Raw genomic sequence first — 18,331 nt, forward strand, 5'->3', positions numbered from 1 at the left:
CCCCTCAAATGTTCCAGAAGCTCTACTTGGGCTGGTCATTTTGGGACCAGCTGGAACCTAGAAAGTCAGTGCCAGGCATACCACTTTCCGTTCCATCTGATCTATAGGGACAGCTACCATATTGATTGACCAATAGAGAGGAGGGAAAAGACTAGGTCTTGACTTTGATGTCTCAAGTTACAATTTGCATTAAACTTAAAGTGTTATAAGAACCAGTACATTTCACACAGCTTTTTTGTGGAATGCAGCCTCTTGTGAAATGATTCTCTGCTTTGCTACATTACGGGTGTATGACTCTCTGCTTGTATCAGAAAACATTGGCCTGCATTTTTACTGGCTCAGATTGTGGACATTTCAGAAGATGGTAGAAGCAGCAACTATAGTTGATGTCTTTAACTAGAAATCACATGGCTCCCTAGAATATTTTAATAGGGAGGACCCATTCAGCGGTAGGTGACATGTACAGTACTATTTAAAAACACCAAATTTTGGGAACATAATGAAACTATTACAGGCATAAGAAGTCTGTGTCTGAAGTGTCTGCTGCTAGCACCCCATGAGGGCAGGCTAATTTAGGACAAGTCCTATAGTATTACATAGCATGACACTGTCGCTGTAGTTCTGTTATAATAGACACCAAACCATATATCCATTTTAAACTCATTTAACCTATATTCAGCTTATTGCAGTAATGATGTTATTAATTTGTATTTTCCTAATATCCTTGCTTTAGTACCAAAGTAAACAATGTATTTTCATGAGATTTTCATAAAATTTGTAATCTATGATAATTTAAAAGGAATTATTCTTCTAATGAATTTAGAGGGCTGATTTGCTGCAAAGGTCTGGGTCTGGGCAGATCAAGTTTAAGCCCTGATTTAGAAAAATAATGAAGTTCTAACACTTGCTCTAAGCAGTTTTGTGCTCCTTGGCAAGATGGCTATGCAAGTTGAAGTTTAATCTGTTTTATCCAGAGCTGCTGATTTAAATGGAGTTGGCTTTTAGATTTGGCTTTGAGTTGCATTTTTATGGAAAATGCTATTTTATTCATTGTCTCTGTTTCAAAAAGTTTTTTTTTTATTGTGTATGAATAATTTTGCCTCTGGGAGAGCTTGTAGTTTGGGAAGAGGAGCACTCATGCCAAGCAATGCTTTTATGCCTGATATAACAGGTCTCATTTATCGGGGATCACAAATCTGTGCAATATAGACTTTACTTGGGGTTTTGATGACATGTAAATAGTGTACCACATGTATCCAGTCCAACTGGCATGAAGGAGAGGGCTTATCTAATGTTACATGGAAGTTCTTGTCTTCTCGAAGTGCAGCAATTGTGCTGAGAATCGTAAAGGTTCATCAAAATCTTTGTGTTCTGTTGATTGTTTTTTTTTTTTAACTGTGCTTGAACATAACAATGTTTCCAAATCATATTTTTTGGGTACAGTCTGTGGTGGGTAACGACATCAATAATCAATTGTGGTAAAGCTGCTACCTCTAGCTTAGCTGTAGTTTCAGCCCTTCACTAAGGGGAAGGAATGGAAAAGTCCCTGGTGCTGCACATCCATAGAATCCTGTGGTAGGTATGAGAGAGACAACCTCTACCTGGGCTCTTGCCTGCCATACCACAACACATTTCGCTCCACCCCCGAAGCTTAATCATGGGGATTCGCATGAATAAGCTCTGGTGGCAGAGTGAAATGTGTTGGGGGCGTGGCCTGGTGGGAGCCCAGGCTGAGGTTGTCTCTCTCATACCTACCACAGGATTCCATGGATGTGCAGCACCAGGGACATTTCCGCTCCTCTCCTCAGTTATCACAGGAGCTGTGATGAGCTCTATTCCTTGCAAATATAAACAATTTACATAGAAACATAAAAGAGTGAAAAAAGCAGCGATCAGTCGAGTCTGCCCCATATATATATATATATATATATATATATATATATATATATATATATGTGTGTGTGTGTGTGTGTGTGTGTATAAATTATTTTTTTGAGTATAGATTTATGTTTGTTCCAAGCCATCCTGAATCCACCTACTCTTCACTGATTCACTACCTCCACCGGAAGTCTATTCCAAGCTAGTCTTTAATAAAACTAAAATAATACTATTTAAGATTAGTTTTGAACTTTCCTCTTGCTAGTTTGAGGTTATGTTCCTGTGTTCTTGATCTTGACTTCATATTGAAAATACACTCCTGAAACCTATTCACCCACTTGTATTTAAAGGTTTCAGTCATGACTCAACTTTCCCTTCTTTCCTCTAGACTGTATGTATTAAAGCGAAGCCGCACCCAATCGCCCAAAAAGGGGAAGTTCTCTTTTAAGTCCCCCCTCACCACATTTGGCAGGTCATTTTTCCCCCCCTAGATTTGATGATATATTTTTTTGGGGGATAGATATTTATTATAGCAAAAAGTAAAAAATATTGCATATTTTTTAAAATTGTCGCTATATTTTTGTTTATAGCGCAAAAAATAAAAACCGCAGATGTGATAAAACACCACCAAAAGAAAGCTCTATTTGTGGGAAAAAAAGGACACCAATTTTGTTTGGGAGCCACGTTGCACGACTGCGCAATTGTCCGTTAAAGCGACGCAGTGCCGAATCACAAAAAGGGGCAAGGTCATTAACCTGCATATTGGTCCGGGTCTTAACCGGTTAAGTCAGCAGCTACAGGATTTGTAGCTGCTGACTTTTATTTTTATTTTCTCCAGAGTGGAAAACAGAAATCTCTTCTAATATGTTTTATCCCTAATTTGTGTTGCCCATCTCTGGATCTGCTTTATCAATATCTTTTTGTAAGTGTGGTCTTCAGAACAGGACACAGTATTCTAAATGAGGTCTCTAAAGATATATATAGAGCAGCGGTTCTCAACCAGAAGTAACGCCGCCGCCATCTTGGTACCCTCGTCCGCAGCAAGGCTACAGTTAGAAGTCAGCAAGCAGACATCTTTTTACACCCACCGAAGTCTTGCAGTTTACACGTATTTTTACCAGTAAACTAAGCTTATATACTATATAAGCTTTATATAGTATATAAGCTCAGTTTACTGGTAAAAATACATGTAAAATACAAGACTTTGGTGGGTGTAAAAAGATGTCCGCTTGCCGACTTCAAACTGTAGCCTTGCTGCGAACGAGGGTACCAAGATGGCGGCAGCGTCACTTCCGGTTAATATAATAGACGGGTTGCTAATACTGACGGAACACCTGAGGTAACCTGAGGTACTTTGGCAAGCCAGGCACTAAATACTGGTAATTAAGGCATTTTTGTACTGTTTGTCACAGCAGTGTAATTAATACATCGATTTTGATTAAATAAGTCTGACATGACTGTGAAAAATATAATTGTGGTACAATACATATCATTTATATATAAATGTCCCAGTTGGTTCCTCAAAAGTGGTTATTCCGTGTCAGTGCTAGATACATGTTTGGGTGCTATACACTTTGAATATCTAGCACTGACACGGAATAACCACTTTTGAGGAACCAACTGGAACGTTCATATATAAATGATATGTCTTGTTCCATAATAATTTTTTTCTTGCATAGCCACGTCATGTTGGACTTAAAACAGAGTTTCGCTATTTTTTTTATTTTTTTTAAGTCCAACATGACGTGGCTATGCAAGAAAATAATTAATATGAAACAAGACATATCATTTATATATGAACGTCCCAGTTGGTTCCTCAAAAGTGGTTATTCCAGGTCAGTGCTAGATACATGCTTGGGTGCTATACACTTTGTAAATAATTTTACTGTTGGGGGTCCCCACAACTTGGGAAATTTCATCAAGGGGTCACGGCACTAGAAAGGTTGAGAACCACTGATATAGAGGAATTGGGACATTCATCCTTCGGCTGGTGATCCCTGAAGTGATGTATCCTAAAATTCTATTTGTTTTTTCCCACTACATGGCCACCTTGTTTGCTCATTTTGCAATCATCATTACCACCTACACAAATGGAGAACCTGTGCCTGAAATGTTGGGGCCTAAATTATACAGGCTCACTTTTGTCCTCATCAGGCATGCCCGGTCACATGTAAACCTCCCATCTTTTATAAAAACAATATTCATTTTGCACAGACCTGATGTCTTTAGGTTGGCTGTCTTGATCACTAGTCCAGACATTATAGAATTATATACAGGCCACACCCACAAAAATAATCCTAGCTCAATAATTATTTACATTCTATGGCTCAGTTATGATTTCTATATTTCTAGTATGGCTTTTGTTATAATTCTGGAAACCTGAACCATCTGTATGGTATGTCCCGCAGGCCACTTTCTGAACATATTTTTCCAAGTGATCTGATTTCATGAGATCAGTGGATAAACTGATATTATAAAGGTCTGTGCAGTTCTATATATGACACCATAAAATTCAGTTACCGTCTGGGGAAAAGCATGAAGATCTAGTTCAAATAAACCAATAAATTAAATCTGTTCAGGGTAATGCTTATCAGGAGAATGAGACCACCGCTGACAGTATCTTTGTTATCAATTAGACCAAGGAGATTAAAGGGGAACCATTTCATTTTTAAAAAGTTTTATGACATGGAGCAACATTTGCCCGGTCCAGACCTGTCAAAACCAGCCAAAAAAACACATGCCTATGCAAGTTCAATATAAATATTAACAACATGCAAAAAATGGGCCGCACATTTTTAAATATTAACAGGTGCATACGGATATTTAGAGATTATATTATAACTCACTAAGTCACTGCACTGAAATTTTAGGCAATTCTATCTTAGATTGAAGAATAGAGGTAACTAATTTATTTTATTCACCTCCCACTCCTTTTACAGTAAACTGTTAGCTAGCAGCAAAGATTTATATTGACTCTCTCATCAAACATTTGAAAAAATAATACTGAGAAGAACCTAATGCCCCGTACACACGATCGGAAGTTCTGACAGCAAAAGTCCGATGTGAGCTTTTGAACGGAAATTCCGAACGTGTGTATGCTCCATCGGACTTTTGCTGTCGGAATTTCCGCCAGCAAAAGATTGAGAGCTGGTTCCCAAATTTTCAGATGGAAAAAATTCAAATCGAAAAATTCGATTGCTTGTAGCAATTCCGACACATGCTCGGAAGCATTGAACTTCATTTTCTCGGCTCGTCGTAGTGTTGTATGTCACCGCGTTCTTGACGGACGAAAGTTCAGAGAACTTTTGTGTGACCGTGTGTATGCAAGCCAAGCTTGTGCGGAATTCCATTAAAAAAAAAACATCCAAGGTTTTTCCAATGGAAAATCCGATCGTGCTTGCGGCATAAGTCAAATTCCCAACTGGAAAATTCACAGATTTGTAATCCTTGACAGTGGTGCTAATGCTTGTAGAGTTTGTTTTCATTTTAAGGGTTTTTAAGCGCTGAGTACACTTCCTGGCGGGCTCTGCACGTGTTCTATGCGAACACGCCAGAGCTCATCCTTAGCGCTAAGCAGCAGGGGGTGGATGTCCTGGGAGATGTAGGCAGCATCACCAGATGAGTTAACTACCAAAAACTGAGTTGAATCTGAGTTGAATCCTACCCATTAATTCCCTAATGCCATGAATATGTTTGATGCTCCAAGTGATATAATGATTTGGGTGTGGGGGGGGGGGGGGGTTGTCTGGAGAGTGTAGTTTTGAGTGTGAGAACTACAGTACCATTCTCTTTTATGCTGCTAAAACTGAATATTTTAACCCTTGTTGCAGCTCATCGCTTAATAAAAAAAAAATATGTATTTATTACTGTACTCCTGACGACATTACAGTTATAAATAGCTAGGGTTTAACTGGGTATTAAAAATATTCTTGGCTTCAATGATGAAAATTGGTATGCTTTGCAACGGAGTTGCAGTTCTCTGAATTGAAAATGTTATCTTTTTTTTTTTCATAGATTCAATCTCTGCGGCATCATTTAGGCTGAATTTAAGTGATTTTCTTCTGAAAACGAGTCTGAAAGAGAGAAGCAGAAATCTTATTGGTCCAGTTTCTGGTTCTGTAAATCTGGAGGCCAGCTGGTGCAAACATAGCGGGAACCCGGGTCTCCCACAGTCATCTCCAAAAATTCTCCTTGATGTGAGATGTGGAGTACTGCAGGTCAGTATGTTCTGAAATAAAAGACAAGATTTTAGACTGGTTAATGCTTTATGTGGATTAAAACAGTAGTAGTAGTGACTAGAAAGTGTAAAAAAAAAAAAATTCGGTCCCTTATATTTAATGAAATACTGGTTCTCAGTTTGTGTTGTGATGCACTGCTTGTGTTGTCCAGGGGTAACAACATGCATGATAACTAGTACATCTAGTTACATACAAGTCTATTGTCTGGTATGTGTTGATGCACATAAGTAAACCAGCTCTATTACTGCAGATAAACACCAACGTGTAGCCTCACTAACATATATTGGCCTATGTATGCACATTTTTATGTTGAGGCCTTTATCTGGCTCTGTATTGATCTGTAGTACATACATGTTGATTTTCCCACAAAATGATTTACTTAAAAAGACAATAGCCATTTTAAAACGGCAGGTATTCTTATGGTGATAACAGTGGACAATTCTTGTGTAATAATTGTTGGAACTACCACTTTTAGCCTCAATCAGAAAAGCCCTTTCTAGCTGCCTCACTCCCCCATCCCTATCCCTTTATACCTACCTTAAATGTTCAGATGGTGATACCAACTACTGGCTGTTGCTTGGTGGGCTTGACTAAAGATGGCAGAAATCCCCCTGTAATGAAGATACCTGGGCAAATGAGCAATAACTCTGATTACAATAAAAGTGGTTGGTCTATGCAGGAAAAATGTAACTTTATTTAAGATTTAGAAAAAAATATATATTATTTGTGTATTAAAACTTTGAATTACAAAAATGTTTACTAACACCAAGCATTAGAGGAGATCACACAAGTTGAAAGGACGCCTCTAGATGCATGCCAGACAGACAAACAAAAAAATTAGTATATGGGAAAAATATCTCTTTTCGTCCAGACGCAAAATACCACCACACAATGAGTTGTACCTCAGCAAATGGCTGCTTTAAATCCATGCCTGGATCTCCTCCACATTAATAACAACTCACTTGTTCAATTTTCATGAAGGTTCATAACATATATGGAGGAGATCCGGGCATGGATTGAAAGCATGTGAGACAAAGGTGGACTTTACTATTGATACCTTTGACGGAGCTCAGGCTTACTTTATGATGAACGGATTTAATCACGCAATACAAATTCCAGCCGCTTACTGCCATGTACATGCCTTTGCTTTGCTCTTCCTAACCCGCATTCTAGAATCTTTCTACCTGATGACTTTATTTCCAGACTATCTGTCAACCTGCGTAGCTCTCCAGACACTGCTAGTTAACAAGCTATCTACAGGCTTTGCTTGTGATATCTGCTATATACTGAATTGGACTGTGATGGCCAGTTCAGTCCTATGATTTCCCTAAATGGGACTGGAATCATCACCACTCAGGGACTGAGACTCTCAGGTGTCACTATTAGTAATCTTATTAATACTCATCCTGATCTACGTTGATCATTCTGAACAATCTAGCATAGGGGTCTAAATGACCTAAATCTAGTGGTTTTGCAGCTCGAGCTCCCAAGGGTTCCACACATGTGATGTTACTTTTTCATGCACTGCAACAAAGTTGTTAATGAAAGATTTTCTTTTTTTTTTGGTATGCATCTAGATGTAGTTAACTTGTGTGATCTCCTCTAATGCTGGGTGTTGGTATTTATGATACATTAAATTATATATATATATATATATATATATATATATATATATATATTTAAATATTTAATAAAGTAGAATTTTTCCTGCATAGTCCCAACCACTAATATTGTGTACAGAATAACCGTTTTTTTCCCCCAGGTATCTTTATTACAGGGGGATTTTTTTTTTTTTTTTTTGTATTAATCTGGTTTTGGTTATAGTGACAACACCTCACTGGTGCATGGATTCTTGGGATATTCAATTTATAGGCATTGAATTGCCTTCTGTGTTGATTTGACTAAAGATGGGCACCCTACAGAACACATACTTAACAAACCTATATGTTTCCATTGCTATAAATCATAAAGCTAAAATTTAGTGTTTTTTTTTTTTTTTAACCGCTTTTCACCGGCCTACAGCAGAATGATGGCTGGGCGGAGGTTTAATTGTTCTGACTGGATGTCATATGATGTCCTTCAGACCAAGCCGCTTATGTGCGCCCCTAGGAGCATGCAGTATGGTAATGGGTGGTGCTGTGTTGTCCAGACACACTGCATCTCCGATCACAGTAAAGAGCCTGTGACGTAGGCTCTTTACCATGTAATCAGCTGCGTCCAATCACATCTGATCACAGTGTAAATAGGAAGTGATGGTTATTGGCATTCCTTTACTCACAAAAAATACAGTTAATTCAGTTATGGTTTACCTTTACTTTAATTTTTATAAAAGCAGAACTAACCTCATGAATATACTTTTCTCCACCTTCCAGCATTGTAGCTTTTTATCGGCCACTGTCATCTTCTGTCTGGGTGCCAGGTTTTCAGCCTTCTGATTTACTGGTAGGGAATGATGTCATCCCATGCATGGCAGGAGAGTCAGTCATTCCGATAATAGAAAACTGTGAGCAGGCGGGTAAGTGAGACATAGCATGTCTCTTCTGCAATAAAGAGTTGCCTGCTCGCAGTTTTCTAAGAGTTAAAGCGGAGTTCCACCCTAAGAATTTACTTTATATTAACAGCTTGCCTTTAATGTAAAATATATATATATATATATATATATATATATATATATATATATATATATATATATATATTTTACTCACTTCTATCTGGCTGTTACTAGGCAGTATTCCTAATCTGCCTAGTTCCTGGTTCTAGGTGGTTCAACTTCCTGTCCTAAGACCCCATTGCCTCCTGGGAAATAATGACACTCATTTCTCAGGAGTCTCTGGGCATTACTGTGCCTAAAAATCGCCCAGCATGCACCTCTCCCTGAAAACCAGGAAGAAAAAGGAACTGGGCTTCACATGCCCACACATATGATGGATACAGCCACAACATGAGCTGGAGGATATAAGGCAAGTGTTTTCAATGATTTCTGGAATGATTGGGAAGCTATTAGTATGTTTTAGGGACTATTTAACCACTTAAGGACCGCCTAACGCCGATATACGTTGGCAGAATGGCACAGCTGGGCACAATGTACCTGTACGTAATTGTTAAATGTCCAGCCGTAGGGCACGCGCCCGCGACCCAGTCCGAAGCTCCGTGACCGCGGGACCCGCAGACCCGATCGGCGCCGGAGTCCCACGATCGGTGACAGGAGCTGAAGAACGGGGAGAGGTGTGTGTAAACACATCTTCCCCGTTCCCCGTGTTCCCTGATATAGGGAAAGGCGATCAATGACATCACACATCCAGCTCCGCCCCCCTACAGTTAGAAACACATATGAGGTCACACTTAACCCCTTCAGCGCCCCCTAGTGGTTAACTCCCAAACTGCAAATGTCATTTTCACAGTAAACTGCATTTTTATAGCACTTTTTGCTATGAAAATGCCAATGGTCCCAAAAATGTGTCAAAATTGTCTGATGTGTCCGCCATAATGTCGAAGTCACAAAAAAAAACCTGATCGCCGCCATTAGTAGTAAAAAAAAAATATTAATAAAAATGCAATAAAACTATCCCCTATTTTGTAAACGCCATAAAAACCGCAGAGGTGATCAAATACCACCAAAAGAAAGCTCTATTTGTGGGAAAAAAGGACGCTTATTTTGTTTGGGAGCCACGTTGCACGACTGCGCAATTGTCAGTTAAAGCGACGCAGTGCCAAATCGCAAAAAAGGGCCTGGTCCTTTACCTGCATATAAGTGGTTAATGTGATTAATTTTAGCTTGCAAAAAAAAAAAATTATGCCCGGAACCCCGCTTTACATTTAGCTCCACTTTAACTTACAGTGCTTGTATAGCAATTGTATACATTAGAATTTTTTTTAATTCAAGTTATCCCTCTTCTGTATGCTGTCAGGTGTGGATGAAAGGTATTCTTTAGTGTAATGTATTGCTGACTTGTTTGAGTTAAAGCTCTTTTTAAAAACTTTGCACGTGTAGCTAAATTATAGGTCTGTTTAAAGAACAGCTTGCAATTATGAATTATCTACAAAACCACACTCCACAAGAAGTAAAACACATGTAAAATACGCTTCATAAAACTGCTTGTTTAATTTTCACAGGGGGGCATCTTAGTTGCCTTCAAGATAATAGCGATGTGTTTCATTTAATTCATGGGATACTTTATCTGTGTTGATATTAAGCAGGACTGAAAACAATAGCAATACTGTGCCGTGAACACGAGTCAGAGGAAGTTATCTTTTTCCTTTTAACATTTCTCATGAACTATGGATCAGATTCTGCCAAATAAAATATATAATCAATGTGAATAAATGCTGTTTAGATAACTTCCAGATTGAGCCTTATGTTTCTTTTTATACCTTTCCATGGCTAATAAAGTTTTCTTTCTAGGTTTTCTGGGGTCAGGAAAACCTAAATTGTTTAAATCTCTTAAATGAGCTTGTCCAAGAATACCTGAGGAAAGAGTCGGGATTGGGCATACCAAGTTCTGAAGAGCCCTTTCTCCCAGTATCGCCTGCTGTGGTTAGACCCGCGGCCTGTAAGATGGAACACAGTTCTGATGACTTGAGAACAGGCTTTTTCCAGTACATACAGGATGCTGGTAAGGAAGTTAAAAATGGATCCCCAACTAAAATTTGTTTTTGCTTTTGAATAGATTGAAAAGGGGATGATTGAATGTATTGCTTTATATGAGTTCACTGAGGGGAGATTTCCTGTCCTCAGAACAAAAAATGAGTGTCTAACCCTCACCCATTTTACCAAAAAATTTGTTTTGGCTGTTTCTGTCTCCATCCCCTATTGAGGAGTTTCTTATTATTTCCTGTTTTTTTAACACTGGTTATAGACCATTGTAGTCGGTTTTATTTTTATACTTACAAGAAATAGTGTGCTGACAGTATGTACCAAAAAAAAAAGTTTGCCCTGGAAATATCGATGGCTACAAAAATGTACCAACATTTTCTGGATTTTCTGTTATGCCGCGTATACACGACTGTTTTTACACGACGAGAAAAATGCAATTTTTTTTATTGGTCATTAAAACGGTCGTGTGTAGGCTCCAGAGCATTTTTCTCGATGATAAAAATGGGCATTAAAAATTTAGAACCTGCTCTATTTTTTCTTGTCGTTTTTCATGTCGTCGTTTTTCTCGTGAAAAATGGTCGTGTGTACGCTTTAATGACAGGAAAAGAAGGCGCTTAGTTATGAGACGGAAAATTAGCATAATCTGCCCAAAGGGTGGCGCCATTCGAATGGAACTTCCCATTTATAGTGCCGTTGTACGTGTTGTACGTCACCGCGCTTTACTCAAGTTTTTTTTATCGCGAACGTGTGTATGCAAGGCAGGCTTGAGGAATCACGTTGAGAAAAACTTTTTTTCCATGACATGAAAAACAGTTGTGTGTATGCGGCATTAGGCCCCTTTCACACTTGTGCGACTTGTCATCTTATGACTTGGAACTGCAAAGTCACATGACAAGCGGTTTCCCTTGATTTCCAATTATAACCATTCATATATGGGCGACTTCAAAGACTACATTCCTGTACTACTTTGGTCCGACTTTCATGCGAGTTGAGGTCCATAGACCTCAAGTTTACACAGGCATTCCCTGAAATGACATTGAAGTCAAAATTGCGGCCATAAAATCGTGCAACTTCTAAGTCGTGGCAGTGTGAAAGGGGCCTTAATTTGTTAATATCAGCGTTTAAAATGCCCAAATATTTCAGCATATATAAACATCTTTAAACTGGAATTATAGGCAAAACCTTTTTCTTTTTAATTTTGTGTTTGTACCCCTGACAAGTTTTTTTGCTATCTGTGTACCGTTCCCGTAACTTCTTGGCCCCATAGCCAAAACAGGAAGTGAGAAAAAAAATCCCTACAAATTAAGGGAATCTTTTAGGAAAACAAAAAAAAAACAATGTTAGGTGGGTTAGCCCTTTAATATTTTTTCATATTAAATTCTAATTTATCAAAATGTAAAATCCCGGTCTGCAACCAAATCCTCTGTTCTGTGTAGGCTTGTTTTACAAAGATCACATAGATACATATGACAACAAGATGCTCACACGAGGTAGCCCACAGCAATCCAACCGCAGCATCACTTTGTCTACAGTAGCTGTTTGCTAACATGTCATTTCTGGTTTCTATGGGTTACAGTCTTTTCTTCCTTTTATCATCTAGATGCACAAAAGATTCCCAGTGCTTATGAAGTGGTATTCTACAATGAGACAGAAGACAGTCCAGGGATGATGCTGTGGAAATATCCAGAACCTAGAGTATTAACATTGGTCCGAATAACTCCTGTGCCTTTCAACACCACTGAGGACCCTGACATTAGCACTGCTGACCTAGGAGATGTCCTGCAGGTTAGTCTACATGTCTTACTTTTCACTAATGACTTGAAGAAGTGATCCAATCTTTTAGTTTATTAAAGAGGTTATCTACTTAACGTTTTGCCAATTGTGGCAAAATGACATAGGTTCCTGTATATTGAGCATGGATGCCATAGGACTTAAAGGGGTTGTAAAGCCAAAAATATTTTCCTCTTAAATTAAAGTCTGACAGTAGCTGATAAAGTATAAAGTAATGTTTTGCATTATAACTAGTTTAATACCTGTTGAAATCGAGCTGTTTTATTCACCTCCGTCACTCCTGAATCATTATTCTCACAGACTACCTGGTTTGCGGTGCGCATTCATTCTTGCTACATCACGGCCTAATGGGAACTACAGTTCCCATTAGGCTTAGCCTCCATGCCTGTGAGGGATAAGAGAGCATCTTCACGCAGGGCTGTAGTCATAGGGAGGGGGTGAGCACATTCGGCTCAGATGCTGGTGGAAAGCAAGAAGAGGAGTGGCAGGAAATGGCATTTTTAAACCTGGATTACTGTATTTTGGAGGTCAAAAGGAAAAACGAGGTAAGTGATATTTAAATGCTCTAGCTTACAGCAATCAATTGATCTAATAAAAAACAAACCTTTAGTGTTTGGCACATCTTTTCCGCCACAAAGGGCCTGTTTACAACAAAATTCAGTGCACTGCAACAGGCATGTTTTCGTACATTTAGGTGCTTTGTTTTAGTTAGCCTATTAATTTTGCATGGGTTAAGGCAGTGGTCATCAACCCTGTCCTCAGGGCCCACTAACAGGCCAGGTTTTATGTATTACCTTGGGGAGAGGCGGACTAGAATACTGCAATCACTGAGCAGAAAATTATATCACCTGTGGATGTATTTCAGTTATGTGGCAAACCTGGCCTGTTAGTGGGCCCTGAGGACTGGGTTGATGACCACTGGGTTAAGGCATCTCAACACACAAGAAAATATCTGTAGGTCTTGTATGATTTTCGAGACAGCCAGGCATTGCAACACACAGAGTTCTGTGTTATAACTCAGGTGCTTTGCACTGTATGCATTTTGGTATATTAGTATTTAAAGGTTATTGCACTCACATCTACAGGGCATTACCTTGCACTGCAGTAAGATGGGCTTTAGTGCACATTAGGTTGTGAACAATTCTTCAAGCTTGTGATGAATCCTGCTTCTTTAGGGGTATCTACTGTGATAAGAGGGTGTTACCAAAATATATCCACAAGCACAGCAAAGGTTAGAATACTCCTTAAATATGAACTGTATTTTTCGAGAGAAAAAAAACATTGTAGCATAAAAAATTGTCACACAAGACATTTTGTAATTTTTTTTTTTAAAAACATTACCATTACATTTCAATCTGAGCCTGCTGTAATTTATTTAACCACTTAAGACCCGGACCAATATGCAGGTTAAGGATCTTGCCTCTTTTTGCGATTCGGCACTGTGTCACTTTAACTGACAATTGCGCGGTCGTGCAACGTGGTTCCCAAACAAAATTTGCGTCCTTTTTTTTTCACAAATAGAGCTTTCTTTTGGTGGTATTTGATCACCTCTGCGGTTTTTATTTTTTGCGTTATAAACAAAAATAGAGCGACAATTTTGAAAAAAATTCAATATTTTTTACTTCTTGCTATAATAAATATCCCCAAAAAAAGATATAAGAAAACATTTTTTTTCCTCAGTTTAGGCCGATACGTATTCTTCAACCTATTTTTGGTAAAAAAACCCGCAATAAGCGTTTAACGATTGGTTTGCGCAAAATTTATAGCGTTTACAAAATAGGGGATAGTTTTATGGCATTTTTTTTTTTTTTACTACTAATGGCGGCGATCAGCGATTTTTTTTTTGTGACTGTGACATTATGGCGGACACAACGGACAATTTTGACACATTTTTGGGACCATTGTCATTTTCACAGCAAAAAGTGCTATAAAAATGCATTGATTACTGTGAAAATTACAATTGCAGTTTAGGAGTTAACCACTAGGGGGCGCTGTAGGGGTTAAGTGTGACCTCATTAGGGTTTCTAACTGTAGGGGGTGGGGCTGGACGTGTGACATCATTGATCGTCTTTCCCTATATCAGGGAACAAACGATCAATGACACTGTCACTGTGAAGAACGGGAAAGGTGTGTTTACACACACCTCTCCCTGTTCTTCAGCTCCTGTGACCGATCGCTGCACAATGGTGGCGATTGGGTCTGCGGGTCCCGCGGCCGAGATCACGGCTGGGCTCTTAAAGGCGACGTACCTGTACGTGCCTGTGCCCAGCCGTGCCATTCTGCAGACGTATATCGGCGTTAGGCGGTCCTTTAGTGGTTAAACTGTAAAAAAGTTCAGTGCAATATGGCAACCAGGAGGTGATCTGTATACATCCTGGCACACAGAATTCTCCCAGATCAGTAATCTTCTGCTCATGTTATTGGTTCACTGATTTTCTCGAATGTCTCTACTAGGTCCATGTCCACTCTGCTTATGCAGAGAAGATGCAGCCCACTCTACTCTATGGGCCCTGTGATCCAATCTGCCCAGACAGAAGGGGACGGATCCCCTTATTTCTTTTTTTAAGCGGATTGGATTGGAGTTAGGTGGATGTAAACAAACACAAGTGCTGCTTTTACACGGATGTGCTTGAGTTTACCCACACCGCCTGTGCTGCGCAGTGTACCTCTGGCTTTACTATGGGTTAGCTGCACTTTGCCATAGACCTCTATTTTACCCTGCAGGTGTGGTGCACTTTCTAAAAGCGCACCAAACCCACAGATAATGACAGAAGTCTATGGCTCAGTGCAGGCAACCTGCAGGAGCACTGGATTGCACCTGCAGATGAGTTTGAAAGCAGCCCAGTAACCACTGAAGAACAGATATGCCCATCTATACACTGTGATTTTAGAATATAAATGTACCTTTAATAACAGTCTTACATTCCGGTATCACCAGCTGTGTGCATTTGGTCTCACTCCACCTTTGACAGGAGCTGGCGCTATACAGGAAGCAATGGCTTATACGGCTCTACTCCATAGCCGCTTGCTTCCTTTACAAAAGGAGGAGAGAAAAGCGCTAAGCCAATCCTTTAGACAATTTAGGAATTTATTCGGGTTAAAAGTATAAAATAACACTAAAAACTTGAATGAAAAATGTTGGAGCACTTGCAGAGTGCTAGAGTGGGTGGGAGCTTCCATGAGCAGTGTCACAGGAGGACCGCCGGAAAGTCTCTATTGAGGAATCCACGAGCATCATGTGTTAGTCGCAGCTGGAACCTCAGTAAGCCTCATGGAGATTTATACCAATATTGTGCATGTGCTTGCTTCCTTTACCCCTGGCTTCATTCACAACACTGGTGCTCTGGGATGGCAACTTACAACCTGTGCTTGCCAACTCGCCATCCCAGCACAGGAGGTCGCAGGCCACATCAGAGGGCTCTGCAGGCCACTTGTTGAACAAACTGATTTTTCTTCGGAACAGAAAGAGATAGGTCCCTACTACAAAGTTTGTTAAAATCCTTGCAGCATAAATCACCCAGGGGATTGTTTTTTCTAAACAAAGTAACAATTTAAAACCTTGATCAATAACATGATCATAACAAGAAGAATTACATGTTTCACTCTGAGTGGCCATGGTGTTTAATAGCATTGAGAACAATAGAAAGCCAAGTACATTTAACACAGACTTCAGTGTTTTAATATGTGTATTGTATTCCCTTCATCCCCTAAGGGAAGTATAATTAAAAGCTAGAAATTGGTAAGCAGCTATCTTTGAGAGAACCCTTCTTTTCTTTTTTTGATGATATATTGATGTGTTCAAACATCTCCACCCCTTCTTCAAAGCACTTAATACATGGGTTACTGCTTCCAGTTGCTGGCTTTGTCTGATCAGATGGAAACTAGCTTGTTACACATGACTTTTATCTTGTGACTGGAAGTGTTTCTTCCAAGTGTAATGCTGAATTGTGTTGCATGACAACATTTTATTGTCTGTGCAACCTGTATAATTTACCACTTTGGAAACACTGTACGATGCAAGAAAGACCTTGCCTAGTCTTATCAAAAGAATGCTTCTGGATGTGGTTATTTCATACAAAATAACTATAAGAAACATTCTGGTTTATTATACAATAATCAAACGTAAATGTTTTTGGAGTGTATTAATGCATAGTAACCAGCAGCGTAAGGACAAGGTCCTCTGACTCTCAAGGCAAAGATGACAGTGTGACCCCCTCCCAAGCCGAGATGGATGGCGTTTATGCATTCACAATAGAGATGACAGCAGCTGTCCACCAGCCCTAGGGATACCACTTTCTGGTCCAAAGACAACTGAACTAGACATGAGGGGGAGGTACTGTATTGGCAACATGGTTAACCAATGGGAGGGAGAGGTTATAGCTTATCCAAAGTGCACATTTTATTCTTTGATTTGCCACTTTCATAAAGGCACTAGAATTGTGCTCCTGGTACAAAGTATAATTGCATGTGTTGATACAAAAACAAGTGATCACACATGTAAAAAAAAAAACAAAGAGAACTGGAGTACATAAAAAGGGTTTATAATTGACTACAGTTAATTAAATTTTTTTTATTATTTTTACAATTTATACATAACACTCATTTTTGTACGAAGACTACAGTTATGTACATAATCAGTGGCAGGTGGTGGGTTATTCTTTTGGGGGGGGGGTGGCAAACAACCACCTTCTCCCGGGCGGCCTGCATTTACCCAGTCTATGTGGCGGCTGTGGTGTCCGCCAGCACGGTCTTTGTGGGTGGCAGGGTGCAGGCAACGGCTCCAGTGTCCGCTCCTCCAGAAGCTTCCTCCACCGTGTGTCTCCTCTCTCTTCCGCATAAGCGCTAGGCATCCAATAGGATTGCCTGACACTTTGGCCAATTGGAAACAGGTCTCACCACTTGCCCCTGGATTGGCAGGGAGGAACTTTAGTGTGAAAATAGCGAAAATGTATTCGCTATAGTCACACAACTGGTGGGCTCGGCGAGCAATGCTCTGCGCTCCGAGCCCACCCTTTTTTGAAGCCTATTCGAGCCGCTGGCTCTAATCAGGTACTTAAAAAAAAACACCCACCCGCACTGGAATCCATAGTCCGGTGCCATGATGGGGTAGATAAAGTGGCTGGACGCATGGCTAGGGGAGGCGGTGCCCATGCACCCTCTATGGACAGGACGCCACTGATAATAATACAGTAGAGCCTCTGCTTATAAATAACTTTATGGTTCGTTGTCCTGTATCATGTCTCCACCTCAAAATTCCCATGTTTATTTTGGGTATTATCAATTACTGTAGGTTATTTGATGCCCACTGTATTTGTGTGCATGGAAATATGATTTTTCTGTTATTTGTATGAAACCATACCCAAAAAAGAAAAATTTCAGAAAAAATGTATTCCTTTTTAGCCAACGCAAATTGGCAAATACATTTTAAATTTCTAATACTATCTATGGCTGACCTAGTACGACACCTAAAGTGTCATTTATCCCACAACAGTAAAATTAGTCTGTATTTGCCGTAAAGCATGCTTGTTTAAAGTGGTTGTAAAGTCAGAAGGTATTTTATCTTAATGTAGTCTATGCATTAAGATAAAAAGCCTTCTGTGTGCAGCAGCCTCCCTCAGCCCTCCTAATACTTACCTGAGCACCTGCCAATCCAGCGATGTTGCACAAGAATCTTAGCTGTTCAGTACTCTCTCTCCTCATTGGCTGAGACAGCAGTGAAGCGCCATTTGCTCCTGCTACCTTCAATTAAAGTCAGTGAGTCAAAGAGGGGAGAGGGGGCGGAGCTAGGCCACTGACCCCATAGCAAGGGCTTGCTGTCTGGGCACTCAAC

The 18,331-nt window shown here is 39.7% G+C and overlaps 1 protein-coding gene across 1 annotated transcript in view; it reads left to right on the forward strand.

Annotated features, from left to right (window-relative positions):
* VPS13B (vacuolar protein sorting 13 homolog B) overlaps window positions 1-18,331 on the forward strand; it is a 1,252,356-nt gene that overhangs the window by 1,009,516 nt on the left and 224,509 nt on the right. The window contains 3 exon segments of the mRNA XM_040354774.1: window positions 5,893-6,095; window positions 10,519-10,729; window positions 12,311-12,495. Of these exon segments, the coding sequence (XP_040210708.1) occupies window positions 5,893-6,095; window positions 10,519-10,729; window positions 12,311-12,495 (599 nt within the window).

This window comes from Rana temporaria, chromosome 5, assembly GCF_905171775.1.
Source record: "Rana temporaria chromosome 5, aRanTem1.1, whole genome shotgun sequence".
Classification (NCBI taxonomy): domain Eukaryota; kingdom Metazoa; phylum Chordata; class Amphibia; order Anura; family Ranidae; genus Rana; species Rana temporaria.